The 24241-nt window shown below is 40.8% G+C and overlaps 1 protein-coding gene across 3 annotated transcripts; it reads left to right on the top strand.

Annotated features, from left to right (window-relative positions):
• Positions 1-32: 32 nt before the first annotated feature.
• Positions 33-10441, top strand: STRADB (STE20 related adaptor beta). 3 transcript variants are annotated; one of them, XM_082763732.1, is made up of 13 exons: positions 33-158; positions 990-1083; positions 2172-2228; positions 2523-2603; positions 2970-3069; positions 3558-3679; positions 4163-4241; positions 4763-4886; positions 5492-5663; positions 6084-6188; positions 6403-6632; positions 7224-7266; positions 7669-10441. In XM_082763732.1, exons 3-13 carry the CDS (start codon positions 2217-2219, stop codon positions 7819-7821), a joined length of 1221 nt encoding a protein of 406 aa, XP_082619858.1. In that variant the 5' UTR covers positions 33-158; positions 990-1083; positions 2172-2216; the 3' UTR covers positions 7822-10441. The 3 variants fall into 3 exon arrangements, with proteins under 3 accessions (XP_082619858.1, XP_082619856.1, XP_082619857.1); XM_082763730.1 differs by having other exon boundaries at positions 4133-4241; XM_082763731.1 differs by lacking the exon at positions 33-158 and adding an exon at positions 391-502 and having other exon boundaries at positions 4133-4241.
• The last annotated feature ends 13800 nt before the right edge of the window (positions 10442-24241 follow it).

The raw sequence follows: 24241 nt of genomic DNA, 5'->3' as shown, positions 1-24241 counted from the left end.
GCCGCGGAACTACAAATCCCAGCAGGCTGCGCGACAGAACCGAGCTACCCGCCGGCGCGGGCGTGCAGCCCGGCGGTACGCCACACCGCCCAACTTCCACCACCCTCTGCGGCTCCCCTGGGGCTAGGAGCGTAGGCGGGGCCCTGCGCTGGCGGCGGGTAGGAACGGGCGCTTCCTTCCCGCAGGGCTTCCTAGCCGTGTCGGGGGCGAGGGGGCCCCAGGCCGGGAGCGCCGCACCCGCTGCGGGGGAAGCCGGGCGGGCCGGGGAAGGGGGAGCGGGGGCTGCCGCCGCGCTGGCAGGGGCATAGGCAAGGGTAGCCCGGTCCTGGCCGCTGCGGGGGGCCGGAGGGAGGCGGGGGCGCCGCGGAGAAGGCGCGAGGCACGATGAGCGGAGCGAGTGGGGAGTAGCGCTGCGGGAGGCTCCCGGGGTCACCCTGCCTCGGGGTATGTAACAAGGGGCTGCTGCGGCCCCGCGGGAACAGAACTGCGACCTGCGGTCGAGGTACCTGGGCTTTGGGCTGCAGGGTCTCCACAGTTCGCGGTGTTTTTCTGTGAACAGATCAAACTGCTTTCTCCCCGCACTGTTCACCGCATCTGAAGCTTTGGCCATGCTAGGAATGTGTCAGTTCAGCTGCGCGCTGCTGCTGTCATGATCTACAGTACAGAGAAAGACTCTGTTATGGAAAGAAAAATGTAGAAAAAAAAGGTTTTGGTAGGGACATGACCCAAAATCGTAATGAAAATGGAAGTAATATTAAGCTACAGAAAGAAAAAAATACACCGTATTAATGTTATTTGAAAAAACGTGGATCACAGACATTTGATGACTGGTCATACCCTTTCATACTTTTGAACAAATCCTTCAATTTTACTTTAGCATGTTCTGGTTATCGAGACTTTATTTTTCAGCCTAGCTTTTGCAGATTCATGTTTCAAGCCCCAGAGTAACTTATCTTGTATAATGGCATGAAATTTCTTTCTTCCAATAGGAGAAGGATACTATAGCTGTTACAGTACTGGCCAATGTCTTGGGGCGTTTGCATTTTTTTCCTACCCTGCCACAGACTTCCTCAGTGAAGCCAGGTAAGTCAAGTCATGATCCTCTGAAGAAGCCCAATACTTATTAAGGATCTCCTTTTGTCTCAATTTTTCATCTTTAAAAAAGAATTATTTTAAGAAGTTTTTTTTAGGATAAAGATATTAAGGATTAGATATTTGGCAGTGGATGGGTGGTGAGTGCTTGTTGTCTTTTCAGACAGTTGCCTTGATTAAACAACATACATAATTTAAATGATGGATATGATCAAGCCTATCTCCTTGATACACAGAATGATCAGTCTCTGATGTAGTAGTTCACCTTTTTAAAGATAACTTTCAAGCAATAATCACGTGTTAAGATGGAATTACCTCCCTTGGTGGACTTTATGTCAGCTGCCAAGTAGGATTCTTCATGGTAGAAGACTCACCTGTAGATCATCAGGTAGCTAAAGTAAATTAGTCTCACTTTATACTTCAGAAACCTGATATGCTTATTAGAAAGTCATCTCTCTCTCCTCCCTGTGTAAGATTTCACATTAGGCAGAAAGCATATCTGCTAGGGGACTTGCAAAGTGGCTACTCTGATCTGTGATGTTAGAATGCTCATTCTGTAACCTAAGTAATGTGAAGAAATTATTTGTTTTCCCTCCGTTTCTTACTCAAGATCCCTACAGTAGTATTTGCACTTTATGTTTCACAATTGAAAGAGTAATAGCATTTGGCTTGCTTTTTGTGAGCTAGTTCATCTGCACACAGCTGAGCTGAAATACGTCTAGTACAGCCGTGCTCCTTTAAAACAGACATTTTGTTTCTTTTGAACTGCTAGTGATTCATGAATCCATTTATTTTTTATTCTCTGCATGTATGCAGTTGACTTGTAATTACATTGCTTGTTCAGAAATGGTAATAGGATCTCTCAACCCATGAATTAAAAATGAAAACTTTCGTTGAAACATACATTGCACACTGCTTAAAGGCTTGACACAAGCAGGCCTTCCCAAACCTTCCCAAACATGCAGAAGTTTGTGTGTGTGAGATAACAGAGGAATGCCTCACAGCTCTGATTTAAAGAGTCTGATGTTTGTCACATGTTCATGTACAATCTTATGTTCCTGCTACTTTAATTTTTCTAGGATAAATGGGTGTATATGACTTTTCCCCTCATCTAAAGAGGTTCCATGTCTTGTTTGGTAAGTTTGTATTTAAGAATCTTTGACCGTTGTACCTTGTTACCCAGTCATACCTGAAAGTGAGAAAGTTCTGGTGAAATATCATACCTGAGGGGATTTCCACAGTGGTGTTACATCAACTTTTGGGAAAGGAGACTGTTTAGTTCGGGGTCTGCCATATGCTCTGTGTTGTTTCTTAACTGCTTGTAGTAGAAAACTTTCTGAACTTATAGGGATTACTTCTGATGTTTTCCCCTTGCCATGTTTAATAAATCGCAGCAAGTCCTCTAACACTCACTTGTTTCTGTTCTCGAGGACTGTTCCTGTATTCTACGTACACCAGTTGAGTCACTCAGACCAGAAAAGCAATCTCAGAGCAGCATTCATGAATGTCTGGTAAGAAGAAAAAAGTTAACTGGCAAAGTTAAAATATGAAGCTGTACATGTGAAAAATTATCTCATTCGGGGCACATTTAAAAAAAAAAAAATCAGGAAAAATAACCACAGTACTTCAGGTCTTCCACTTCAGAAGAAGGTGACTAAGTATTACTCTTAATCTTGTAGTAGTTTAAAAACAAACAACAACAACAAAACACCGCAGTAGCTTATTTATCTAAGACTCAGTGTAGTGGTAAAAGCACTGTCTTGAATATGCTGATTTGAGTATTTGATCTTAGCATTCTGATTAATGCTATTTCTGCATTTATTTTAAACAAATAAACATACATGGTAATTCTGAGAACTGTTTTTCCCCACTGTTAGGCTGATTCTGAACAAGCCTGGATTCCCCCATCTACAGGAGGGAATGAAATGATATTTTGTTCTTCTAATGTCTCTCACTATGAACTCCAGGTGGAAATAGGTAATATAAGCATAACTTAAAATATTTCTTGTTCTTGCAGATGCATTTTCTCACTAGGTTATTGCTAAATGCAGTAAATATTTATTAAGTTTAGAAAATGTATTATCAGCTGACTAGAATTAATCTTGTGTCTACTTAGTTGAGAGAAGCACAGAACAGCTCTCATGTTTCAGTTCTCACTTTTTTAAAATATAAGAAATCAACGGTTATCTGAAATTTTCTTTTGATATTTGTGCGTTTGGACATCTCTTTTAAATTTATGGTATGGGAACAATAAATACAGCATTAACATCATCTCTTACCATTTGGCTACTTGAGTTGATTGTCCTAAGGATGTCTGCACTGAATCCTACTGTGCATGTGTGTTTATTCTAATGTGCATGCTAAAAGTGATGTAAAGTGTAACTGCAAAATGATCTCTAAATATGAAGAAAAATGTGGTAGATTATTACATTTTCCATTGTTAAGGTATCCACTTCTGGTTTCAGGAAGGAGATTCAACAACTTAACTTCAGTCTACCTTGCACGGCATACACCTACAGGCATGCAAGTTGCTATAAGGATCACAGACCTAGAAAGTTGCTCTGAAGAGCATTTGAAAGCCTTACAGGTAAAGCAACAGTACTTTGGTGCTAGTTTGAAGATACTGATGAACACATAGGAGCTCACTAAACAGAGGTAGCCTTTGTGTTTTTACTGGGTCATTTAGGACACGGTTTCACTTCAGAGACACAGCATGATGCATGTATAAATTGGCGATTTACTTTCTGAAGACTGTTTGACTATTGTCAAATGTTTTAGAAATATTCACAATTGTACAACTTTTCTTCTGAAAGGCATTTTGTGCTCTGCATATAACAGCAAAACTTCATAAAGTAGACTTGACTTCAGACAAATGCAGTCATACACAAACTATTTGGATTTCTATTGCAGGCTACGCACATCACCTGCAACTCAGTATAAATGTCCAAAGGGAACAGTTATTTCTACTGCTTACTGACATAATTAAGGCTCTTAGTAAGACAGATTTCTTGTGGTTAACATATCCATTTTCATTCCATAGAATGAGGTGGTTTTATCCCACTTTTTCCAGCATCCCAATGTAATGACGTTTTGGACTGTGTTTACAGCTGGTAGTTGGCTTTGGATCATTTCACCATTCATGGCCTATGGTAAGGACTGTTAACTGCAGTTTAGGAATAGTAACAAAAAAAGGACTTATACAGTTTATGCCACACAGTTCATGAGGTTGTTTTTTTTTTTAAGCATCTCCTGTCTTGTACCGAAGAAGGGAGTGGAGCACAACTTCCTAAACCACTTGTTTAGAGAAGCCTTCTGTATATCATCTTTCTCCCCAGCAAAGACTGGCATTTGAACTTAAATTATACTTAATGCTAACAGCCACAATGTGTGGAATGATAACTGGGAGATGCATTTGGCAAAATTAAAAGTTCTGTAAAGACAACACAAAACTTGTTTGGTTTCAGTGCAGACTTTCAGTTACCCAGCATGACTTGACTGTGATCTTTGATGGATGCATCAGCAGCATCCATGTAAGTTTTCTTGATGTACCATAGGCATTATAAAAACAAGAATACCACAATACCACTCTTGTGAATGCATACAAGGAAGCAAGCATAGGCAAGTAGTTTAACAAGGCTTGTTAGACTTCGTGCTTTTTTCCCTCTTCTAGGTTCTGCTAGACACCTGCTGAAGACTTACTTTCCTGAAGGAATGAGTGAAGCTTTGATAGGGAACATTCTGTTTGGTGCAATCCGAGGATTAAATTACATGCACCAGAACGGCTACATTCACAGGTAGGAGAATGTCAGTGCCATAGGTAAGAATCAGATTACAGTATCTAGTTTATTAAGAACTTAGTTTCACTTCAAAACCCATTTTCATCTCACATGTTGTCTCCCTTCCTTTTTCTGTATTCCTTCTTATGTCACACATAGTGCAGGAGCATTTTTTTTTTTTAATAATATAGCAGAACCAGGTTTGCAGGAGCTTAACAAGAACAGATATCCACAAATTGTTTAAAGACAGCTGGTACAGGGATTGTATTTCTGTAACATCAGTCCTTTTATTTAAATCATTGTGTACATCTGTCTGGCTTTGTTTTTGAAGCTGAAGAGAATGAGAGCTCATAGAAGTAACTTCCTTACTTTACACCCTTTGCCAGAAAGGAAGGCCCTTCTCCAGTTTCTGGCAATCAGTTTTTCTTGCCAGCCTCTCTTCCTCTCTTTTGGGCTGTATTTAAAAAGACATCTCATACTGAGTGAAGACCTGTCATGAAATTAATCTGATAAATAGAACCAAAGGTAAACATCTCAATCTAAGCTAATGAAATAGGAAAGCCTTTCTACTTTAGTGATGCTTTGAGTAATGTGTAACTAAAATTTACAACTTTGTGTTACAGGAATATTAAAGCTAGCCACATTCTGATTTCAGGGGATGGACTGGTTTCTCTCTCTGGTTTAAACAATCTTTACAGTTTAGTTAACAATGGACAAAAGTCAAAGGTGGTTTATGATTTCCCCCAGTTTAGTACGTCTGTACTTCCTTGGCTGAGTCCTGAACTACTGAGACAGGTCAGTATAAATTACACTTCGTTCTTCCTATTTCAAAGTTACTGGAAGTACTCAACTTCTAGCTTACGTCTGCTTGTGGAAGTGCAATAGAAGCTGTTGAACTGCAACTTCAAAACAGAACAAAACAGATGTGCTGAATTTTTAGTTTTCCGAAAGAGAACAGGTTTTAAAGCCATTAGTAAGGAGGTGCTGTACAACTGAATGTCTTCAGCTGACTTTTTTCCTGAAAACTAGTGCAGAGCCTAAAAGTTCTCTTCAGTAAAACATCAGATTTTTGAAAAATGCCTGAGGTTTCACAATTTGTTGATTGCCTCAATCCTATGTAGGCTACAGAATATTAAAATATTTTAACAGGTAGATTTATTTTTGTCTGTAATAATCAATAACTTTAGTGATGCAGTAGTTTTATTCCTCTTACAGGATTTGTCTGGGTATAACATGAAGTCTGATATTTACAGTGTGGGAATCACAGCATGTGAATTAGCCAATGGACATGTTCCATTTCAAGATATGCCTCGCACTCAGGTATGATGCTGAACTAATCTCTACTTCAAAAAACTCAGATTTTTATTTTATTGAGACAAATCAGTACTATTACTGATGAAATGTCTGCTTTTAGTTATTTCGAACATGCATGCTTCTTGCTAGATCAAATAATCCATTTCTGAAGCCTGATAGCATAGCATGTGTAGGTCTAGATAGGTGCTGGAATCTTCTAAATGATGTTCCTTTCTACTAGATGCTGCTGCAAAAACTGAAAGGTCCTGCATATTGTCCTTGGGATATAAATACCTTCCCCCATGGGGAATCCAGGATGAGGAATTCCCGATCAGGTGTTGATTCTGGAATTGGTGACAGTATGACACGCACAATGACCAGTGAAAGACTAAAAATTCCCTTTTCCAAAACATTTTCCCCTGCTTTCCACAACTTGGTAGAACTTTGTTTGCAACAGGACCCTGAGAAGAGGTAATGTTCTGGTGAAAATTAATTTTCTGTCACTTTAGTCTTAGACTAAGTATAGCTCACAGTTTAGGATACAATAATTAGTTGAATGCTGTTAAAATTGGAATTTCAGACCAGAATTACTCTACAAAATGCTACACTTAACATTGGTTTTGTACTTTAAGAACTACTATGCCTGGTAACGGAACTGTGCTTTTACAGGCTTGTTTGACATCCCCCAGGCCTGAATCTCTTACAATGGGTTGTACTTTGTATGGTGGTTCAGCAAGTTTAATTTTCAAACCTGCACTCTGTCCAAGAAAAAACAACAAACTGAAGTACATGTTTTCAGTACGATGTCTCTTCTGAATGAGATGTTAAATTCTTTGTTCAGCAGAAAAATGAAAATTAAAACTAAACTGATCTGTTTAGTGGTGTCCTTGCTATAAATTGAGGCACAGAGTTTAAGAGTTCTGTGCTGCCTTTCTCATGCTTCACATTTGTTCTGTGGAGAAGTAAACACGCAGCTGAAACTGACTTGTCAACCTAGCCCCTTTTCCAAAAGTAGTATTTAACATCTCAAAATGTAATTGTATCATTCATTTTGTGTTCCAGGCCATCAGCGAGCAGTTTGCTTTCACATACGTTCTTCAAGCAGGTGAGTTTACTAAACTTTCATTAAATGACACAGCTATAATCTAAATAAGTCACAGTTTTAAAGGTGGATTACAGAATAATTAGATCAGCTGAAAGCAAAAAGCAGCAGGTAACAGCCTATTTACTTCAGAGAGTTTTTATTTTATTATAAGTCAGCCTAACTAATAAGAAAAATGGTTAATATTATGATTTAAAGCAGAAGAATTGCATAGCTAATGTGATCAGTTGTGAAAGACTAATTCAGTTTTCTCTAGAATAAGGAAAGGTAAACCTGTTTTCCTGTTGCTTTCAGTATTGTAACATGCAAGAACATGACTCTAAGATATCATGTGTTTTTAATGGTCAGATACAAGGTTATTCAGATCTATGGGCAGTCCTTTTTTGTTTCTTTTCTTCTTTCTAGATAAAAGAACAAACACAGAGCTCACTACTATCCCTATTACCGCCTCCTATTCAGAATAGTAGATCAGGGCTCTTGGCACTGCCCTCAGCAGCAGCTGGGACTGAACTTGGATACATTACTACAAATCAACATGAAACAGACTGGGAATTCTAAGTAGACACCAAACAATCATACCTCTCCTGTGCTTCAAAGAAGGAAAAATGTGATTTCTACTTGCTGCTTTACTTTGTATGGTTAAAATACAATTAGACAAGGTATACTTGAAAATGCAGTTGAAGTGGCCAAGTTTCATTAACTTAAACCAATCTTGGCTTCATGAAGTGTGGTACACCTTCTCTGACCGCAAGGAAAACTCTATATAGAGAATGACCTCTTATCTCCTTCTTTCCAAATATTTCTTAACAAATAAGAGGGCTCCTGCTGTATTTTTAGTCTATAATGCATTTTTTTAGCTTACATTACTGCATATGAATTGCCTTTCTGACTCCAGGCTTTGTTTTTTGTCTACAGTCTTCCTTCAACAATCCGCTTGTCTTTTCATTATCACCCAAATGATATGATAGTAAGGAGGAATCCTCTGCTGCAGAAATTAGCTGATCATACAAAATATTTTTCTCTCACACCTCTCAGAAGACATCTTTCTTATTTGATATGCTGTCAATACTTGCAATGGCTTAGCAGTCCATCAAGTCTTTCCTGCAATTTTAATATTGCATGTTGCCCAAAGAAGCTACTTGAAAATGACTCTACTCTTGTATTTGTCTACAGCCTTAGTACAAATTTCTGCTTTTGCATTTGCATTTATTGATGTCTTAAAGTTCCATTCTCACTACATTTTAGTAAAAAGTTATGTCCCAAAGTACCTATTATTGACTAATTCTGACAAAAGTGAAAGCGTATAGATACAGAATGGATACATTTTGAATTTTTAACTTACACAACATTCCATCTTGCATGGCTGGGCTTGTCTGCAACCAGCCTTGAAAATACTTCTGCTTTGCCAGCAGCTTTCCTGCAAAGCCTTGAAGGCATAATGACCAGAAGTCAAGCAAGAAGTCAGATGCATGAATTTCTAAATGACAACACTGAAGTATTAATTTAAAAAAAAAAAAACAAAACAAAACTCAATTCTACTCATTATGCTGTGAAGAGAGCTCTTACAATTCAAAACATAATAGGTAAAACTAAAATTAAAAACCTTTCAATAAACTTACCCTATCTGCCTCCATTTGTCTGTAATTCTAGTACTTCTATTTTCACCACAGTCCAATTATACTAACAGCTTATTGTTACTGCAAGAAATAAGTTTCATATTTATGTCAGCCACTAGTTAAGAAAATAGTTGTTTAAATATCTAAGTTATTCTAGATAATCATAAAAAATATTAATAACTTGAACCCCTTAAGGTTCTTAATTCTTAATCACTAAGAATTTTAACTTTTAAAATAAAATACAGAATCTACAAGTAACTTAAGTAACAGTATACATAAACAAGTCAAACAAGTGAAAATATGCATGAAGTTGTACATATTTCAATTACAGATGTCCGAATGAATATTATTACACTTTTCTAAAAAATGCAGAGAATTTCATGCAGCTGAAGTGCTGGTGTTTACAAGCTTCACTTGAAAGAACAGTACCCTGCAATCCCTTTGAACTTGAATACTAATGACATTTATTCAAGAATTCAATGACATTCATTCAAGAATGAACTTGAATAGTAAAAACAAACTTAAGACTGATTTAAACAACCAAATATTCCAACTGAGTTACTTTGCTACTTTCTTTCTGTGGAAAAACTAGAATTACTTTTTTCTAAATACTGTTCCGGTTCATGTACTAATGTAACTTTTAAGAAGAAAGTGAGATGCACTATTATAAGTTAAAAAGCTCAAAATTCGTACTGTTAGAACTGCTGCATTTTCAAAGAAGATATTTCAAACAAAAGCAATTACGAGGCACTGTAACTAATTCTTAAAGTAACCATAAATACTTGAAACTAGTCCCTGAATAAGTTTACTAAAAGGTTTGTTGTAGTTTTGCTCATAAACTGTGATACTTTCCTCTAAAGAATAATGCAAAATACAAAGCATCAGTTAACACCAAAAAAAGTGTAATCATCATATTGAGGAGGTTTCACCTACCTGGCACCTGAAAACAAATTATTGGAAATAAAACTGTGTTCAGCTGGAAATCTGAGATACAGTGCTATGAAAAAGTTTTTGCATCTAATTAGTGTTTTCAAAATCTGAGATACGTGAACTGTATTGTTAAGATGCAGGCTGCTGGGACTTTCCATTCCAAACTGACACACTTCTAAGCACAATAAACCTGTTATTTCTCAGAGCACCTGTTTATTTACTTTTACTCATACTAAATGCATGTTAGTAGCACATGAACTAGAGCTTAGACTTGAAATTTTCAAGGAATATTGTATGTAAGCTCCATGAGATTTTTTTTTTCTTACACATTTACAAAACGTTTTCATGGTCAGTGAAACAGAAATTGATAGCTTGGTTACTTTTGGAGGTTTGATACTTGTAGAAACACAAGGTTTCTTTGCTGCCACCTTTCTTTTTGCTAGTATTTAACACTACATGAAATAATGAAATACCTGTCACAATAGAAAGTTTACATTAATATTATCCTGAAGGTACACTTGATGCTTCAGTGCTGTTGAGTTTTTTTACTGTCTTGGTCTAATACCACAGGAATTTGTGAATGCCTGAATGGATGAGCATAGGGAAAAGTGTGATTACTCAGAATAAACTTGATGTACTACATAAAGTTCTTAAAAAATTCTCAGTGCAATAAATACCCATTGAAAAGATTATAATTTCTTCCAATTGATACTATTAAGGAACAAAAGATTACAAAAATTAATACCTAGTTTTACCTTACCTCTCTCTTTTCTCCATCCCCTCCTTCTCAAGCACTGTGTAAGCAGAGTAAGCCTAGAAGACAGGATGAAATCATGGAAAATCATTTGAAAACCATTGTTCTGAATGTCTCTGACAAGAGGAAAGAACTAAATGTAGGTGATTTACATGCCCTGTTTTTCATGCTAGTAAGTAGCTTTACTGAAATATATTAGGTTGCCTAATAAACCTCTAAAACAACTAAGCTAGCTGCAATGACCAGTCCTGATGATGGTCTTCCCTATCCTGTATGATTGAGGAAAAAATACTAGAATTCAGTGATACTGAGACATGGGATTAGAAATTAGAGGACAACTGATTAAGAATGAATATGTAGACAATGCTCATTGCTTAGTACATGCATGTGCTATGTTTGCGATGCACTGTGGTTGTGCTGCTCTTAGGCCTCGAGATAACAGGAGTGCCTGGGACCCTGAGAACCGATCAAACCAACGTTATGGTTCAGACTGTGACCAAGGACTCAGAGAGCATGCACAAGGAAAGGAGGTGAAACGATGTGAGAAGTTCAACTCTTTACTTCTGACTTGTGGAAAACAAACTCCACAATCAGTAAGATTGTAAAGTAGGTATGTTTATTCAGCGCTGGGCAGCACAGGGGGTAGTCCCGCCAAAGTCATGCGCACCTGACACGGCAATGTGCCACGGTTATATGCAGTGACGAGTTACATATGCATGAAGTTTCATATTATGCCTATACATAACCTGTATATGCCTATATTAATAACCTGTCCCTGCTTCATATTAAAATTAGTTCCAAGGAGTCATTTCCATAAACTCCTCCCATCTGCACTTGCACAGTGTATTCTGGTGGTGGTCTTTGGGGGTCATGGGGATGAAGATTGATGAGACTTCCTCGTCAACGCTAGTTGACCTCTTGTCTCTGTGCAGACTCAGTTGCTCCTTGGCTCTTGTCCATCTGCAGGACCAGTTTTTTAAGATAGGCTCACACTAGGAGACTGACCTTGTTAAAGGGGCCCAATCCTTCTTGCTTTAATTAATTTGAGCATCCTAGTTTCATGCTGTCTATCACTCTATCTCTACTTGATAAGATTCCTCTAACTTCCTCTCTCAGTTCCCCCTTTTCTAAAAGTTAGTAAATTATTTTCTAAAAGGTTAGTGATTTATTGTATTCTCCTAACTCGCTCTCTCAGTCCCCCCTTTTCTAAAAAGCTAGTAAATTCTTTTACTATTTCTAGGTTCAATATAGTATTTTTCTATTTAACACTCCTTCAAAATATCTGTTAGACTCCAGTTTCCATCTGAGTTGGTTCTTTTCCCACTCGGTGTAGGAGTTTCCTGTACTCTTAAAACACCATAAGGTACATCGGATCACTACACAAAGAACCATGAACAAAACCACAACCACGATTACTGTGATAAACGACTGTTTCAGCCAGGTTAGGTTTGGCAACCAGGAAGTTAATTTTTCTACCAAGTGTGTAAATCCCCAGGATGTATCATCTTGAGCTACTGCATGCAAAATTTTATTATTTTCCCAAATCTTCTCCAGGTCAGTCTCATTCTGTTTTTGTTTGTTGACATATACACAGCAAGTTTGGTTTATGACTGTACATAAGCCTCCCTCCTTGGCTAAAAGTATATCTAATCCCATCCTATTCTGAAGCACTACTTTGTGTAGGGAGGAAATTTCTTCCTGTAATGCTGAAAGAGCATCAGCTGTGGTATTTTCAGTAATTTCTAACGTGGCTGAGATATTTATGACAGCTTTTCCTAATTCACTTATTCCCAGGGATGGAATCAACTACCTTACAAAACTATGGAATCCTGTGGGTCCCATCACAAGGGGGTTATTCAAAACAGTATATGTTTGTCTCCATAAGGTCCGGACTATTCCCAGACATGGTTCAGTGAATATACCCCCTCGAGGGCTAAAATAGCCCCTGACACAATGGCCCTTCCAATTTAAGGGTAAGCTTTTTCTAGCATGCCCATCTCCACATAGCCAATAGAATCCTTTTTGTAGCTTGCAAATTTGTGTGAGAGAATTGAGGCTGTGAAATCCTGCCTTTTTATCAGCACATATTGTGACATCTACACCATAATCTCAAATTTTAGTAAGATTAAAAGTTATATGTTAAGATTTTTGTGTGGGAGTAGTTCAAATCTCTCCCCTAGATGTTCACAATCATCCTTGCCAAATGGACATGTTCCGTTTCTTGGGTACGCAAAGGTCAATATCCAATTCATAATTCTAGGTTGCCTCTAGGCAGCACTGTGCACACCCAACAGTCAGAAAGGACGAAACTATCACTCACTGCCTTTGTGAGTTTCACATAGGTATTGTGCACCCACTGTTCAGCTTCCTTGACCAATGATACCATTAAGACCATAAGAAATGTAACCTTCCAGGTCACACCTGAGTAACCTTCCATGGGGCCTTGGGTGCCTTTTTCATTCTAGTGTGATGGATCCAGGCATTCTGCTCCTTGATTCTGATCGCTGTTAAAGAGGTAAGGAGTATCTGGAACAGTCCTTCCCATTGCGGTTTCAAGGTTTTCTCTGCAAGAGACTTTACATGCATATAATCTCCAGGTTGTATATTGTGCACCAGTCCATCTAATCCTCTACCCAGAGTCCCACTCGCATGCTTTCCAATTTCATTGAGCTGTTTACCTAAGACCACCATATAGGAGGTCATTATTTCATCCCCTACTTGCATGGATATTCCTCTTTGTATTCCATAGGGTTGTCCATATAAGATTTCAAAGGAACTAAGCCCTTCCTTTGCCTGTGTATGTAAAACGGCTAAAGGAAGAGACTGAGGCCAAACCAAACTTGCTTTCTGTCCCAGTTTCACAATTTGATTAAGTGGTTCATTGTTCTACTTGGCCACTCAACTGAGGGCGATATGTGGTATGAAGTTGCCAGTCTATACCCAGATGGCAGCTAATTTGTTGTACCACTTCTGTCCCGTCAGAGGATATAGTTGCTGAAATTCCAAAATGAGGTATTATTTATTGTATCTTAATTACCTCCTGAGCCTTAGCTGTTCTGGTTGGAAATGCTTCTGGCCATCCTGAAAAGGTGTCAGTTAATACCAGTAAATACCGATACCCCCCTTTTCTTGAGAGTTCGGTGAAAAAAACCTGCTGTTGTTGTCCAGGCCCATTACCTTTTCCAATTTGGCCCATTTTTGGCTTGGGAGTGTTCTTGGGATTACTCTGGAGAACAAGATCACATTGCTGAGTTACCTGTCTTACTGTGGCATCCAAATTAGACCCTATCCATTTTCTATTTAAATACTCTTACGCTACTTCAGCTCCCAGCATGCTTCATCACGTTCTGCAGTTACCATTCAATTTAATATGGTATCACAATTCTCCCATCATTTATTTACGTTAAATCTGTAGGTAAGTTTTTCTGTTTACATCTTAGAATATTTTACTTCATTTTCTAAAGCTTTTGTTAATGGGTTTTGTTTGCTGTTCCTGGTACTAGTGCCAAAATTTGACTTTCAGATGCCCGTTCTGCCACCCCTTTGGCTTCTGCATCAGCCAATCTATTTCCCCTTTCAATATCAGTATCCCTTGCTTGATGTCCTTTAGTGTCAACTTTAGTAGGCAGGTATAGCGCTCAGAGTAATTTCAGTATCTCTTCTGCATGTTTTTTTGAGGAAGATAAAAGTCCTCTCTCCTTCCAAATTGCCTCGTGTGCATACACCACACCAAAGGCATATTTCAAATCTGTCCAAATGTTTGCCAGCTCAAAAGTTCTTATCAAGGTGATGATTTCCACCTTTTGGGCTGATGTTTGTTACTGCATATCCTGTGAGGCAAAGTCACAGAATCACAGAATCACAGAATTTCTAGGTTGGAAGAGACAGATGGGGACGCCACTAGTGACAGTGAAGTCCCTGGCAGATGAAGCTGCTGCCATCTATATACCAATCCTCTGCATCTTCTAGGGGCGTATCCTTTAAGTCTGGTCAACGGGAGTATACCGTGTCCATGGTCTTGATGCAGTCATGAATGGGTAATCTGTAAACTCTTACTAAGGAAAAAGGCTGTGTTCAGGGTATTAGTGAAAAAAAAAAAAAAATAGTAAACTAATAGTCCAATATACACATTCCTTTTCTTCTTCAGTAGCTATCACTTGTGTGTTGCAACAATGTCCCCTTTTCTGGAAGGGGTCTTTCAAGCTTCAAGATCACAGTTCCTGAATATGGTGGGGCTATTCTTGAACCCCTGTGGTAACACTGTCCAAGCAAGCTGAGTTTTCCATCCTCTATTAGGATTTTCCCATTCAAAGGCAAAGAGTTTCTGGCTTTCAGTTACCATGGGCAGGCAGAAAAAGGCATCCTGTAAATCTAGTACCATGAACCAAACTTGACTGTTTTTCTCAGTTTGTAATTCCAATCATTTTTCCCAAATTAAATTTCAAGCATTGCAAACAAACAAACAAACAAACAAATAAACAAAAAAACACCTTTTCCTGTTGGCCAGTCGTTCCTCTTACATTTACAGACTAATTAACACAGAGAAAGAAGATCCTGTAACCAACAAAAAATTCAAGCCTCTCTCTTAATTTCCTAGTTTTTCTTCAACTAGTGGACCTGCTAGAGTAGATGCCCCGGGACCTGTCATTCCATTTTTTTATTTATCCTGTGTTATAAATTAGACCACACAATTTACTGGTCTATTGAAATTATTTTATTAATCAAGTAAGCAGACACAAGCAAAACAGCGCTGGGCGGCTGGGGAGTCTCTGCTCCGCAACAGCACGCAACTTCCCTTTCCAGTGTTGCTGTTTTATAGCAGTTCAATTCCGGCTTATCAGGACTTGTTGAACTGGCTGAGGCTGCGCAGTCTATTGTTGAGAGGGGGGGTCGTTATTCCTCTGCTTGTGTTCAGGTGGGGGTAGTGAAGTGGCAAAAAGGATGTCTTGTGGTAAGAAATTTCACAGAGTCTGGTTTAACTCAAGGATGTTCACCCAACACCCCCTCCTGCTTCCTCCCTTATCAAGGCCATTAAATTTTACAACCTTTTCTCCCCAGCAGATTCTCCAAATTCCTCAAAGACAATGAACAAACCCCCACTAATTTATCACATCCTGCAGCCTAAGACAATTTCTTTCTGATACCAGTGGCCAATTGCCCTAGAAAGAGGCTAGCCAATTGCCTCTATTTGTATTCTGAAGCCAGGTCCAAGTTTTTTTTTGTTGTTTTTTTTTTTTTTTGTTTGTTTTTCCATTGCATTTCAAAGTTGGTCCAAAAATTCCATAGGGGTTTCTTTTGGAACTTGTTGAAACAGGTTCTCAATTGCCAGTTTAACTAGATTTTGGTATTTACATAACAGTTCATTATTTCTGGGGTGATTAAGGTCTCAGTGGGGGGTCGGTCAGGGGAATGCAATCATCGACAGTTCCCTGAGCAGTCCCACTGGCAATCTGAGTTCACACATGAACTCAGGTTGTTTTAAGAGTTAACTGCTTTTCTGTTTCCATTACAACTCTCTCAGACCCATCATGGTCCCTCTGCCCCAGAGGGGTCACACCCATGATTTTGAGATCTCAGCCTCCGGTTGAGGCAGAACTATTAACACTCCTACATAAATCGGGGGTCGTGGGGATGAAGATTGATGACTCTTCCTCGTCACCACTAGTTGACCTCTTGTCTTTGCACAGACTCAGTTGCTCCTTGGCTCTTGTCCATCCGCAGGACCAGTTTCTAAAGATAGGCTCACACTCTTGTTAGGAGACTGACCTTGTTAAAGGGGCCCAAGGCTTCTTGCTTTAGTTAATTTGCTCAATGCACCATAGTTAGCAAAGACACTAAGTAGCATCCCAATTTAATGCTGTCAGCGCTCTATCACTACTTGATTCTCCCAACTCCCTCTCTCACCCCCACCCCTCCCAAACCCAGGCCCCAAAAGTATACAAGCAGCTTCCCAACCTTCCCCCAGAGGCAGGTCCCAAAGGTGTACAAGCAGTTCCCAACAGCCCCCAGATGCAGGCCCCGACCCCACCCCCACAGGCCCCAAAGATGGGCAAGTAACTCCCTACCTTCCCCAGAGGCAGACCCTGAAGATGTACAAAAAGCCCCAGTCTTCCCCAAGACCCAGGATCCAAAGGTGTACAAGCAGCTCCTACAACCCCCTCCCCCCCCAGAACCAGGCCCCTACAGTGTACAACCAACACCCAACCCCTCCTACATGCAAGCCCCAAAGGTGTAGAAGCAGCTCCAAACCACCCCCCAACACAGGCCCTTGCAGTGTACAAGCAGCTCCCAACCCTCCCCCAGACACTGGCCCCAACCCCCCCACCCCCAAACGCAGACTCCAAAAGTCTGAACTCTACAGGCAGGCTCCAAAACCCATCACAAAGCCCCAGTGGTTTGAGACAGGTCCCAAATCCCAGACACAGGCCCCAAACCCTAAACATATGCCAAAAAAAAATATTAGTGCTGGTGCCAAATGTTAGACAGGCTTAAAAGGCCAGGCAAAAGCCCGAGATGCTCAAGGCTGAGACGTAACTTTACTTTCTGAATTACTGGAAAGCAGCTTTCATTCTCAGATAGGTGTGCGCAGGGTAGATAGGATGGGGCTTCAGGCACCTCTTCACCTGCAGAAACACACTGCCATCAGGCACCGCCGTGCCAGACAAGCTTTTTCCTCTAAAACACCCTTCTGAGATGCCCTGTGGCATTCAAGTAACCTGCTTTGTTCTGATTCTAAAGAGTAATGTCACAGCCCACATTGCCTGTGGCACCTGATAAGCAGAAGAGAAAGCAACCATACCGTTTGGAAGCCATCACTGCACTTGCCACTCCTTGCTGCTCTGTAACCTCTTCTCAAATCCTCAGCCAGTTCTGTGAAGAGCCTGCCATGGCACCTGCAAAGCAAGATGGATCGCAGTCACCTTGTGCTACTTGGCCGTTCTGCTCCAATCCAGCTTGCAAACAGCCCTCCCTTCTCGTGCTGCTCTTCAGGTTGCAGCTTGGCCCCTCTGAGCCTGTGTGAGACAGCTGCAAAAGAAAAAGAAAAGCATAGGCAGAGGCAGCATCCAAAGCCAAAGCACAGCTAGGACAGTTACTCTCATCTGCTCCCTTACCTCTGTCCCCTCACCTGCCCTCAAGGCAGATGCTTCCATCTGCTCTCTTAGGCCAGCTACAACACCTCTGAAATATAAACAGGATTTTTACTGTATTTTCTGTAGGTAGGTAACTGTAGTGACAACCGCACCCCTAAAGTAAGTGCTACATCTGTTCACTGCTTACCTTGCCAAAAGCAGCTATGGTCGTCAAATCCCGTTTGTACACTGTGTTTCAGCTTTAACAAATGAAAACAGTCACAAGATAATCATTCAGCTGCCAGCATTAGCACCCATCCCTCAACAACACAAGGGACCCCATTTACAATATTATCATTTCAAAACAGCAGCCCCCTTGACTCAGCACCTGGAAAGTGGATCAAGCCAGTCACAGAGTTGTCTAACAAGTGCTGGACAGTTCCAGAAGGAGCTCTTTCCTGTGACTGGTTGCTCCTAAGGTTTATACTCTACTGGGGATGGGAAATAAAAAAAAAAATATCAAAAACCCATATCTGTAAGGGTTAGGGTAAGATTACTGGTATGGGTAAGGATAAGGCTAAGTGTAAGGGTAAGGATAAGAGTAATTGTAAGGGTATTGGTTAGGGTAAGGGTATGGTTAAGCGTAAAGTTTAGGGTTGGGTAAGGGTAAGGGTAATGGTAAGAAGAGTTAGGGTAAGGGTTAGGGTAAGCGTTAAGGTAAGGGTAATGGTTAGGGTAAGGGTTACGTTTACAGTAAGTGTAAGGGTAAGGGTTAGGTTAAGGGTAAGGGTTAGGGTAATGGTAAGGGTAAGTGTAAGGGTAAGGTTTAGGGTTAGGGGAAGGGGAAGGGTAAGGATTAGGATAAGTGTTAGGGAAGGGTAAGGGTAAGGTTTAGGATAAGGGTTAGTGTAAGGGTAAGGGTCAGGGTAAGGGTTAAGTGTAAGGGTTAGGGTAAGGGTTAAGGGTAAGGGTTAGAGTTTGGGGTAAGGGTTAGGGTTTGGGTTAAGGGTAAGGGAAAGGGTAGGGTTAAGGGTTTGGGTAAAGGTTAGGTTAAGGGTTAGGGTAAGTGTAATTGTAAAGGTAAGGCTAAAGTTTAGGGTAAGGGTTATGTTAAGTGTAATGATAAGTGTAAGGGTTAAGGGAAGGGTTAGGGTTAGGGTAAGGGTAAGGATAAGTGTAAAGTTAAGGGTAAGGATAACATAAAGGGTTAGGTTAAGTGTTAGGGTTAGGGTAAGGGTAAGGATAATGGAAAAGGTTAGGGGCAGGGTTAGACTAAGGGTAAGGGTAAGGGAAAGTGTTAGGGTTAGGCTTAGAGTAAGGGTAAGTTTAAGAGAATGTTATGGTTAGAGTGAATATAAGGGTAAGGGTAAATTTAGGGGTATCGTAAGGTAAAAATTAAGGGTTAGTGTAAGAATAATGGCTAGGGCAAGGGTAAGTGTTAGGGTAAGGGTAAGAGTAAGGGAAAGGGTAAGGATAAGGGTTAGGTTAAAGGTAAGGGTTAATATAAGGGTAAGGATAAGGTTTAAGGTTTAGGGTAAGAGTAAAGGTATGGGTAAGGTTAAGAGTAAAGTTTAGAGTAGGAGTTACGATATGGGTAAGGGTAAGGGTAAGAGCAAGTCTAAGAGTTAGAGTAAGATTAAGGGTAAGGTTTAGGGTAAGGGTAAGTGTTAGGGAAAGAGTAAGGGAAAGGGTAAGGGTAAGGGTAAGGGTAAGGGTAAGGGTAAGGGTAAGGGTAAGGGTAAGCCTAAGGGTTAGGGTAAGGGCAAGGTTTAGGGTTAGGGTAAGGGTAAGGGTAAGGGTAAGGGTAAGGGTAAGGGTAAGGGTAAGGGTAAGGGTAAGGGTAAGGGTAAGGGTAAGGGTAAGGGTAAGGGTAAGGGTAAGGGTTAGGGTTAGGGTTAGAATAAGTGTAAGGGGAAGTGTAAGGATTAGGGTTAGTGTTAGTGTAAGGGTAAGGAGAAGTGTAAGGTTTAGGGTAAGGTTTAGGGTAAGGATAAGGATAAGGGTAAGGGTTAGGTTTCGGTTAAGGATAAGAGTAAGGGAAAGTGTAAGATGTAGAGTAAGGGTAAGTGTAAGGGTAAAGATTAGGGTAAAGTTAGGGTAAGGATAAGGGTAAGTGTTAGGGCAAGGGTAAGGGTAAAGGTAAGGGTGAGGGTGAGGGTAAGGGTTAGGTTTAGGGTAAGGGTAAGGGTAAGGGTAAGCGTAAGGTTTAGGGTCAGGGTAAGGGAAGTGTAAGGGTTAGGGTAAGGCTTAGGTTAAGGGTAAGTGTTAGGGTAATGGTTAAGGGACAGCATAAGTGTAAGGGTAAGATTAAGATTTAGGGTAAGCTTAAGAGTAAGGGTAAGGGTTAGTGTTAGGGTAAGGGTAAGGGTAAGAGTAAGAGTAAGGTTTAGCAAAAGTGTTAGGGTAAGGATAAGGGTAAGGGTTAGGTTAATGTTTAGCGTTAGGGTAAGGGTAAGGGTTAGGGTAAGGATTAGGGTAAGGGTAAGAGTTAGTGTAAAAGTAAGGGTAAGGGTGTTATAAGTTAGACCACACAATTTACAGGTCTATTGTAATTATTTTATTAATCAAGTAAGCAGACACAAGCAAAACAGCGCTGGGCGGCTGGGGAGTCTCCGCTCCGCAACAGCACGCACCTTCCCTTTCCAGGGTAGCTATTTTATAGCAGTCGAGTTCCAGCTTATCGAGACCTATTGAACTGGCTGAGGCTGCGCAGTTTATTGTTGAGAGGGGGGGTCGTTGTTCCTCTGCTGGTGTTCACACGTTGTGCTCGTATTCAGGTGGGGGTAATGAAGCGGCAGACAGGATGTCTGGTTTCACTCAAGGATGTGTATCCAATACTCCCTCCTGTTATCTGCTTGCTTTAATCCTCCCCTTTACCAAGGCCGTTAATTTGTACAACCTTATCTCTTCAGCAGTTTCTCCAAATTCCTCAAAGACAATGAACAAACCCCCCACTAATTTATCACAATCCCTCCTTTTTCTTTTTCTAACATATTTTGTTCATTGAATTTTTGCAATATTTGCTTGCTGAGCATTAAAGTTTCTGTGTCTTCCTTCTCCTGCTCAAGAAATTCATACTCAGCACGCACGAGCATAAGATGAGCTGCCTCTAATCGGCTTTTCACAATTGCGATTACTCGATTGAATATACATGGTCCAAAAGTCAGTGCTAATATTAATAACAACAAGGGCCCCGCTATGGTTGATAGCAGGGTAGTAAGCCAAGGTGAGTAATTAAACCAGGATTCATACCAATTCTGACGAGCTTCATTTTCCTTTTTGCGTTTTTCTAATCCTTCCCTCAATTTAGTCATTGTATCTCTTACCACCCCAGTATGATCTGCATATACACAACATTCTTCACGTAGGGCTGCACACAGTCCTCCTTGTTGTAAGAAAATCAAATCCAACCCTCTACGGTTTTGGAGTACCACTTCGGATAATGACCTAACCGATTTTTCCAGAGCTGTTATTGATTGCTCTATACGGGCCAGATCCTCATCTACGGCAATGCGTAGAGAAGTAAATTCCTGGCTTTGTTTTATCAGGGAAGCAATTCCAGTTCCTGCACCTGCAGCCCCAAGGGCCATTAAAGTGGCTAAGGTGACAGCTGTAATAGGCTCCCTCTTTACCAGATGGTATTCAGCCACTGTGTGATAGGTATACATATACTCTTCAGTGTGGTATAGAATCCTTGGTATAATGACCACCTGTACACAAAAATCATGAGATATGCTAAACAATTTTAAAGATAGGCAAGGAGTGACTCCCAACAATGAACATACCCACCTAGTATTATTTGCAGGAATTAACCATTTGTGTGTTTGGTCCATTTTTTCAGTGGCATGGCATAGATCATTTTTATCTCTTGGAACTGTGCCGATACATCTACCTTTTCCCGTAACTTGAGTCAGAGTTATCCCGATTTCCTGACCCCAACTGCACTTGGAAGGATTTGACTCATTTGAATATTCAGGCCTCCCCATATCTCCTATAGCTTCATAATATGGGGGCTTAACACTTACACATAGCCAGCATCCTTCAGTTATCTCAGGATTAGTTTGATTTAGTACCTGGAAACTAGCATTTATAACTTTCCACATACTACTCTCGGGTACAACCCCTTTCCTTTTTACAATGCTAGGAAGCAGTGTGGGAAAGGATAACTTTGTCGTCTTATTAGAAAACACTGTAGTAGGTTGTGCAGTCCCAGGTATCTTTACAGTCTGGGCAACCAAACCTTCCCCTAATAACTCTTTATTAGGCCCTACTACCTTGGATATCTCGGGTTTTTCCTTCTTTATTAGGATGAGTCCTCCCCTATCTGTTCCGTGTTCGTAAAATCTGACATTTTTCCTAGTACCCAGCTAGTATCGTCCGAGTTTGTTATATTTATATATAGAACCTTGCAAATTTCTTTATTTCCGTGGAAGGTTCCTGTATACCCTATACCATGCCCTCACCACCTGTAACGGGGATCCAATTGTCGGTTACAACTTTGCAGCCCATATCCCACTTGTAAGAATTTATCCCGACCAGCCCCAAGTGTGCAGTCTGTAGCAATGGTTTCACACCCCCGGTATGCACAATAATACACGTTCAGGCATTTACAGTACCCCCTTCCCAGGTTAGAACTTGGGCAGAAATAAAATCCCACATATTCCCAGCATCGGGGCCTCGAGCCCCCCCCGATGTTGTCTGGGTTGCAATAACCTGTTGATCTTCGAATCGACTTAAAGTCCATTTAAAAGGTTGGTGGGGGTGGTGTTGAGTCGCTATGCAGGATGAAATCACTGCGAGAACCCCCAAATACCGATAGGAATGGCTGAGGCCCATGTCTTTCCCCACTTATTCACTCCTCTGCCTCACTCGTCAGTTGGGTTGCAGCCAACTACGAGGTTTTAGTTCTTCTCGGCAGCAGTAGTGTTCTTCAGGGGAGAGCCTCTACCTTAACCCACGGTACCTATCAAGTTCGTCACAATGTGAGCTTCAGGTCTTTGTTTCCTGGAACAATCTCCCACATCTTGTCACAGGTGGGTCCTTTAACACGGCTGGCATGTGTCCATCCTTTCTCCGCAGTCCAAACGGCTGTTTCTGTAGTAAGCAAAACAACATAGGGGCCTTCCCCATCGTGGTGTTAAAAAGAGTCTCTTTCAAAGTCTTCATTAGAATTGAGGGTGATCAAGTGGCAATTCCAAGTCATAGGGCATACCATATAGCATTTCAAAAGGAGAAATTCCTACATCAGTTCTGGGCTGCATCCATATGTTTAACAGTGCAAGGGGGAAGCATTTTACCCAAGAAGCCTTAATTTCCAGCATAAGTTTTGTTAGTTGTTTCTTAATTTCACCATTCATTCGCTCTACCTTTCCAGAAAAGGAGGGGTGCCAGGGGCTGTGAAAATCCCACTCAATCTCTAAGGCCTGCTTTAATCCTTGCAGTAAAACTTTACATTCATTCAGTCACATGGTCAATTAGGACAAACAAGTAACTCAGTAAAGTCTACCTGTATACTTTGGAAAGGTCAAAGCCCTGGCTCCCGTCCCCCTCTAGATAGGATACAGAAGACCTTTTTTATTTACCTTTTGACATATAGTACATCCTCTGCATGTGTGCTTCCCTAAAGTATATATTCCTACACAGACATGCTTTCTTAGAACAACATCACACATTGCTTGCACCTCCCAATGACTCTTCTGATGTAAAACAGTTAATATTTGCCTCATTATCACTTTATTCAGCATTTCTCTCCCATTGGGGAGTATCCATTTTCCTTAAAATGATCCACATATTTGTAACATTAATACCTCCTTGGGAGGTTGTAATTGCTCCAAAACCTTTTTTAGAATTTACCCAAATAGATAGGTGGCCCTGTAAACCCCTGAGGTAAAATTGTCCACCTATATTGTTGCTTCCACCCCCATTTCAGAGTCTTTCCAGTCAGAGGTGAATATACGTTTGCTCTCAGGGCCTGAGAGCACTCCATTAATAACACTGTTATTCCAGTCTAACAATTTACTATTTGAATGCCCAATTTAATCATCAAATCCCTTCCCAACAAGTTAGTTTCCGCCTTGGATACATACAATAATTGCCCAGTGATCATTTTATCCCCTGGTCTCAGCTTAGTATTCCCCAAAAGTGGCACTGTTATCCCAGTACCTTCTACCCCCATCACATTTAGGGTTTCATTAGTTAATTTAATCCCTGATACTTTACGAGTCAGTAATGACTTAGCTGCCCCAGTGTATTGGGTTTGATGGCAAGGTTCGGGGGGTGTGAGGGGTGTGGGGGTGCGAAACTGCAGTGGCAGCCCCCGTAAAAAAACAAAACAAAGCAAAACAAAACAAAAACAGAAACCTCCCCGTGGTAGATAAGGGACAATTTCATCTGGCCCTAAAGGGGCCCACTGCTGCCCAGAGCCAAGCCATGAGCAACACAGTCCGTGCCTCTGTGACAGCACATCCACGAAAACAAACAGACAAAGAAATGAACAAAACCCTGCTGCTCAACAGCAGTTGGGAGAGCGAGAAACCCCCCCACAGACACCAAAGTCAGTGCAGAAGGAGGGGCAGGAGGCGCTCCAGGCGCTGGAGCTGAAGCCCCCC

Source organism: Aythya marila (genome assembly GCF_965140915.1).
Source record: "Aythya marila genome assembly, chromosome: 6".
NCBI lineage: Eukaryota > Metazoa > Chordata > Aves > Anseriformes > Anatidae > Aythya > Aythya marila.
This window is presented reverse-complemented; position numbering and strand designations above follow the sequence as displayed.

Bases quoted from the DNA above. Each gene is read 5' to 3' on its own strand.
- STRADB (XM_082763730.1), top strand. The intron at 3,070-3,557 runs GTAATATAAGCA...TTCTGGTTTCAG, and splicing joins TGAACTCCAGGTGGAAATAG to GAAGGAGATTCAACAACTTA. The intron at 4,242-4,762 runs GTAAGGACTGTT...TCCCTCTTCTAG, and splicing joins TTCACCATTCATGGCCTATG to GTTCTGCTAGACACCTGCTG.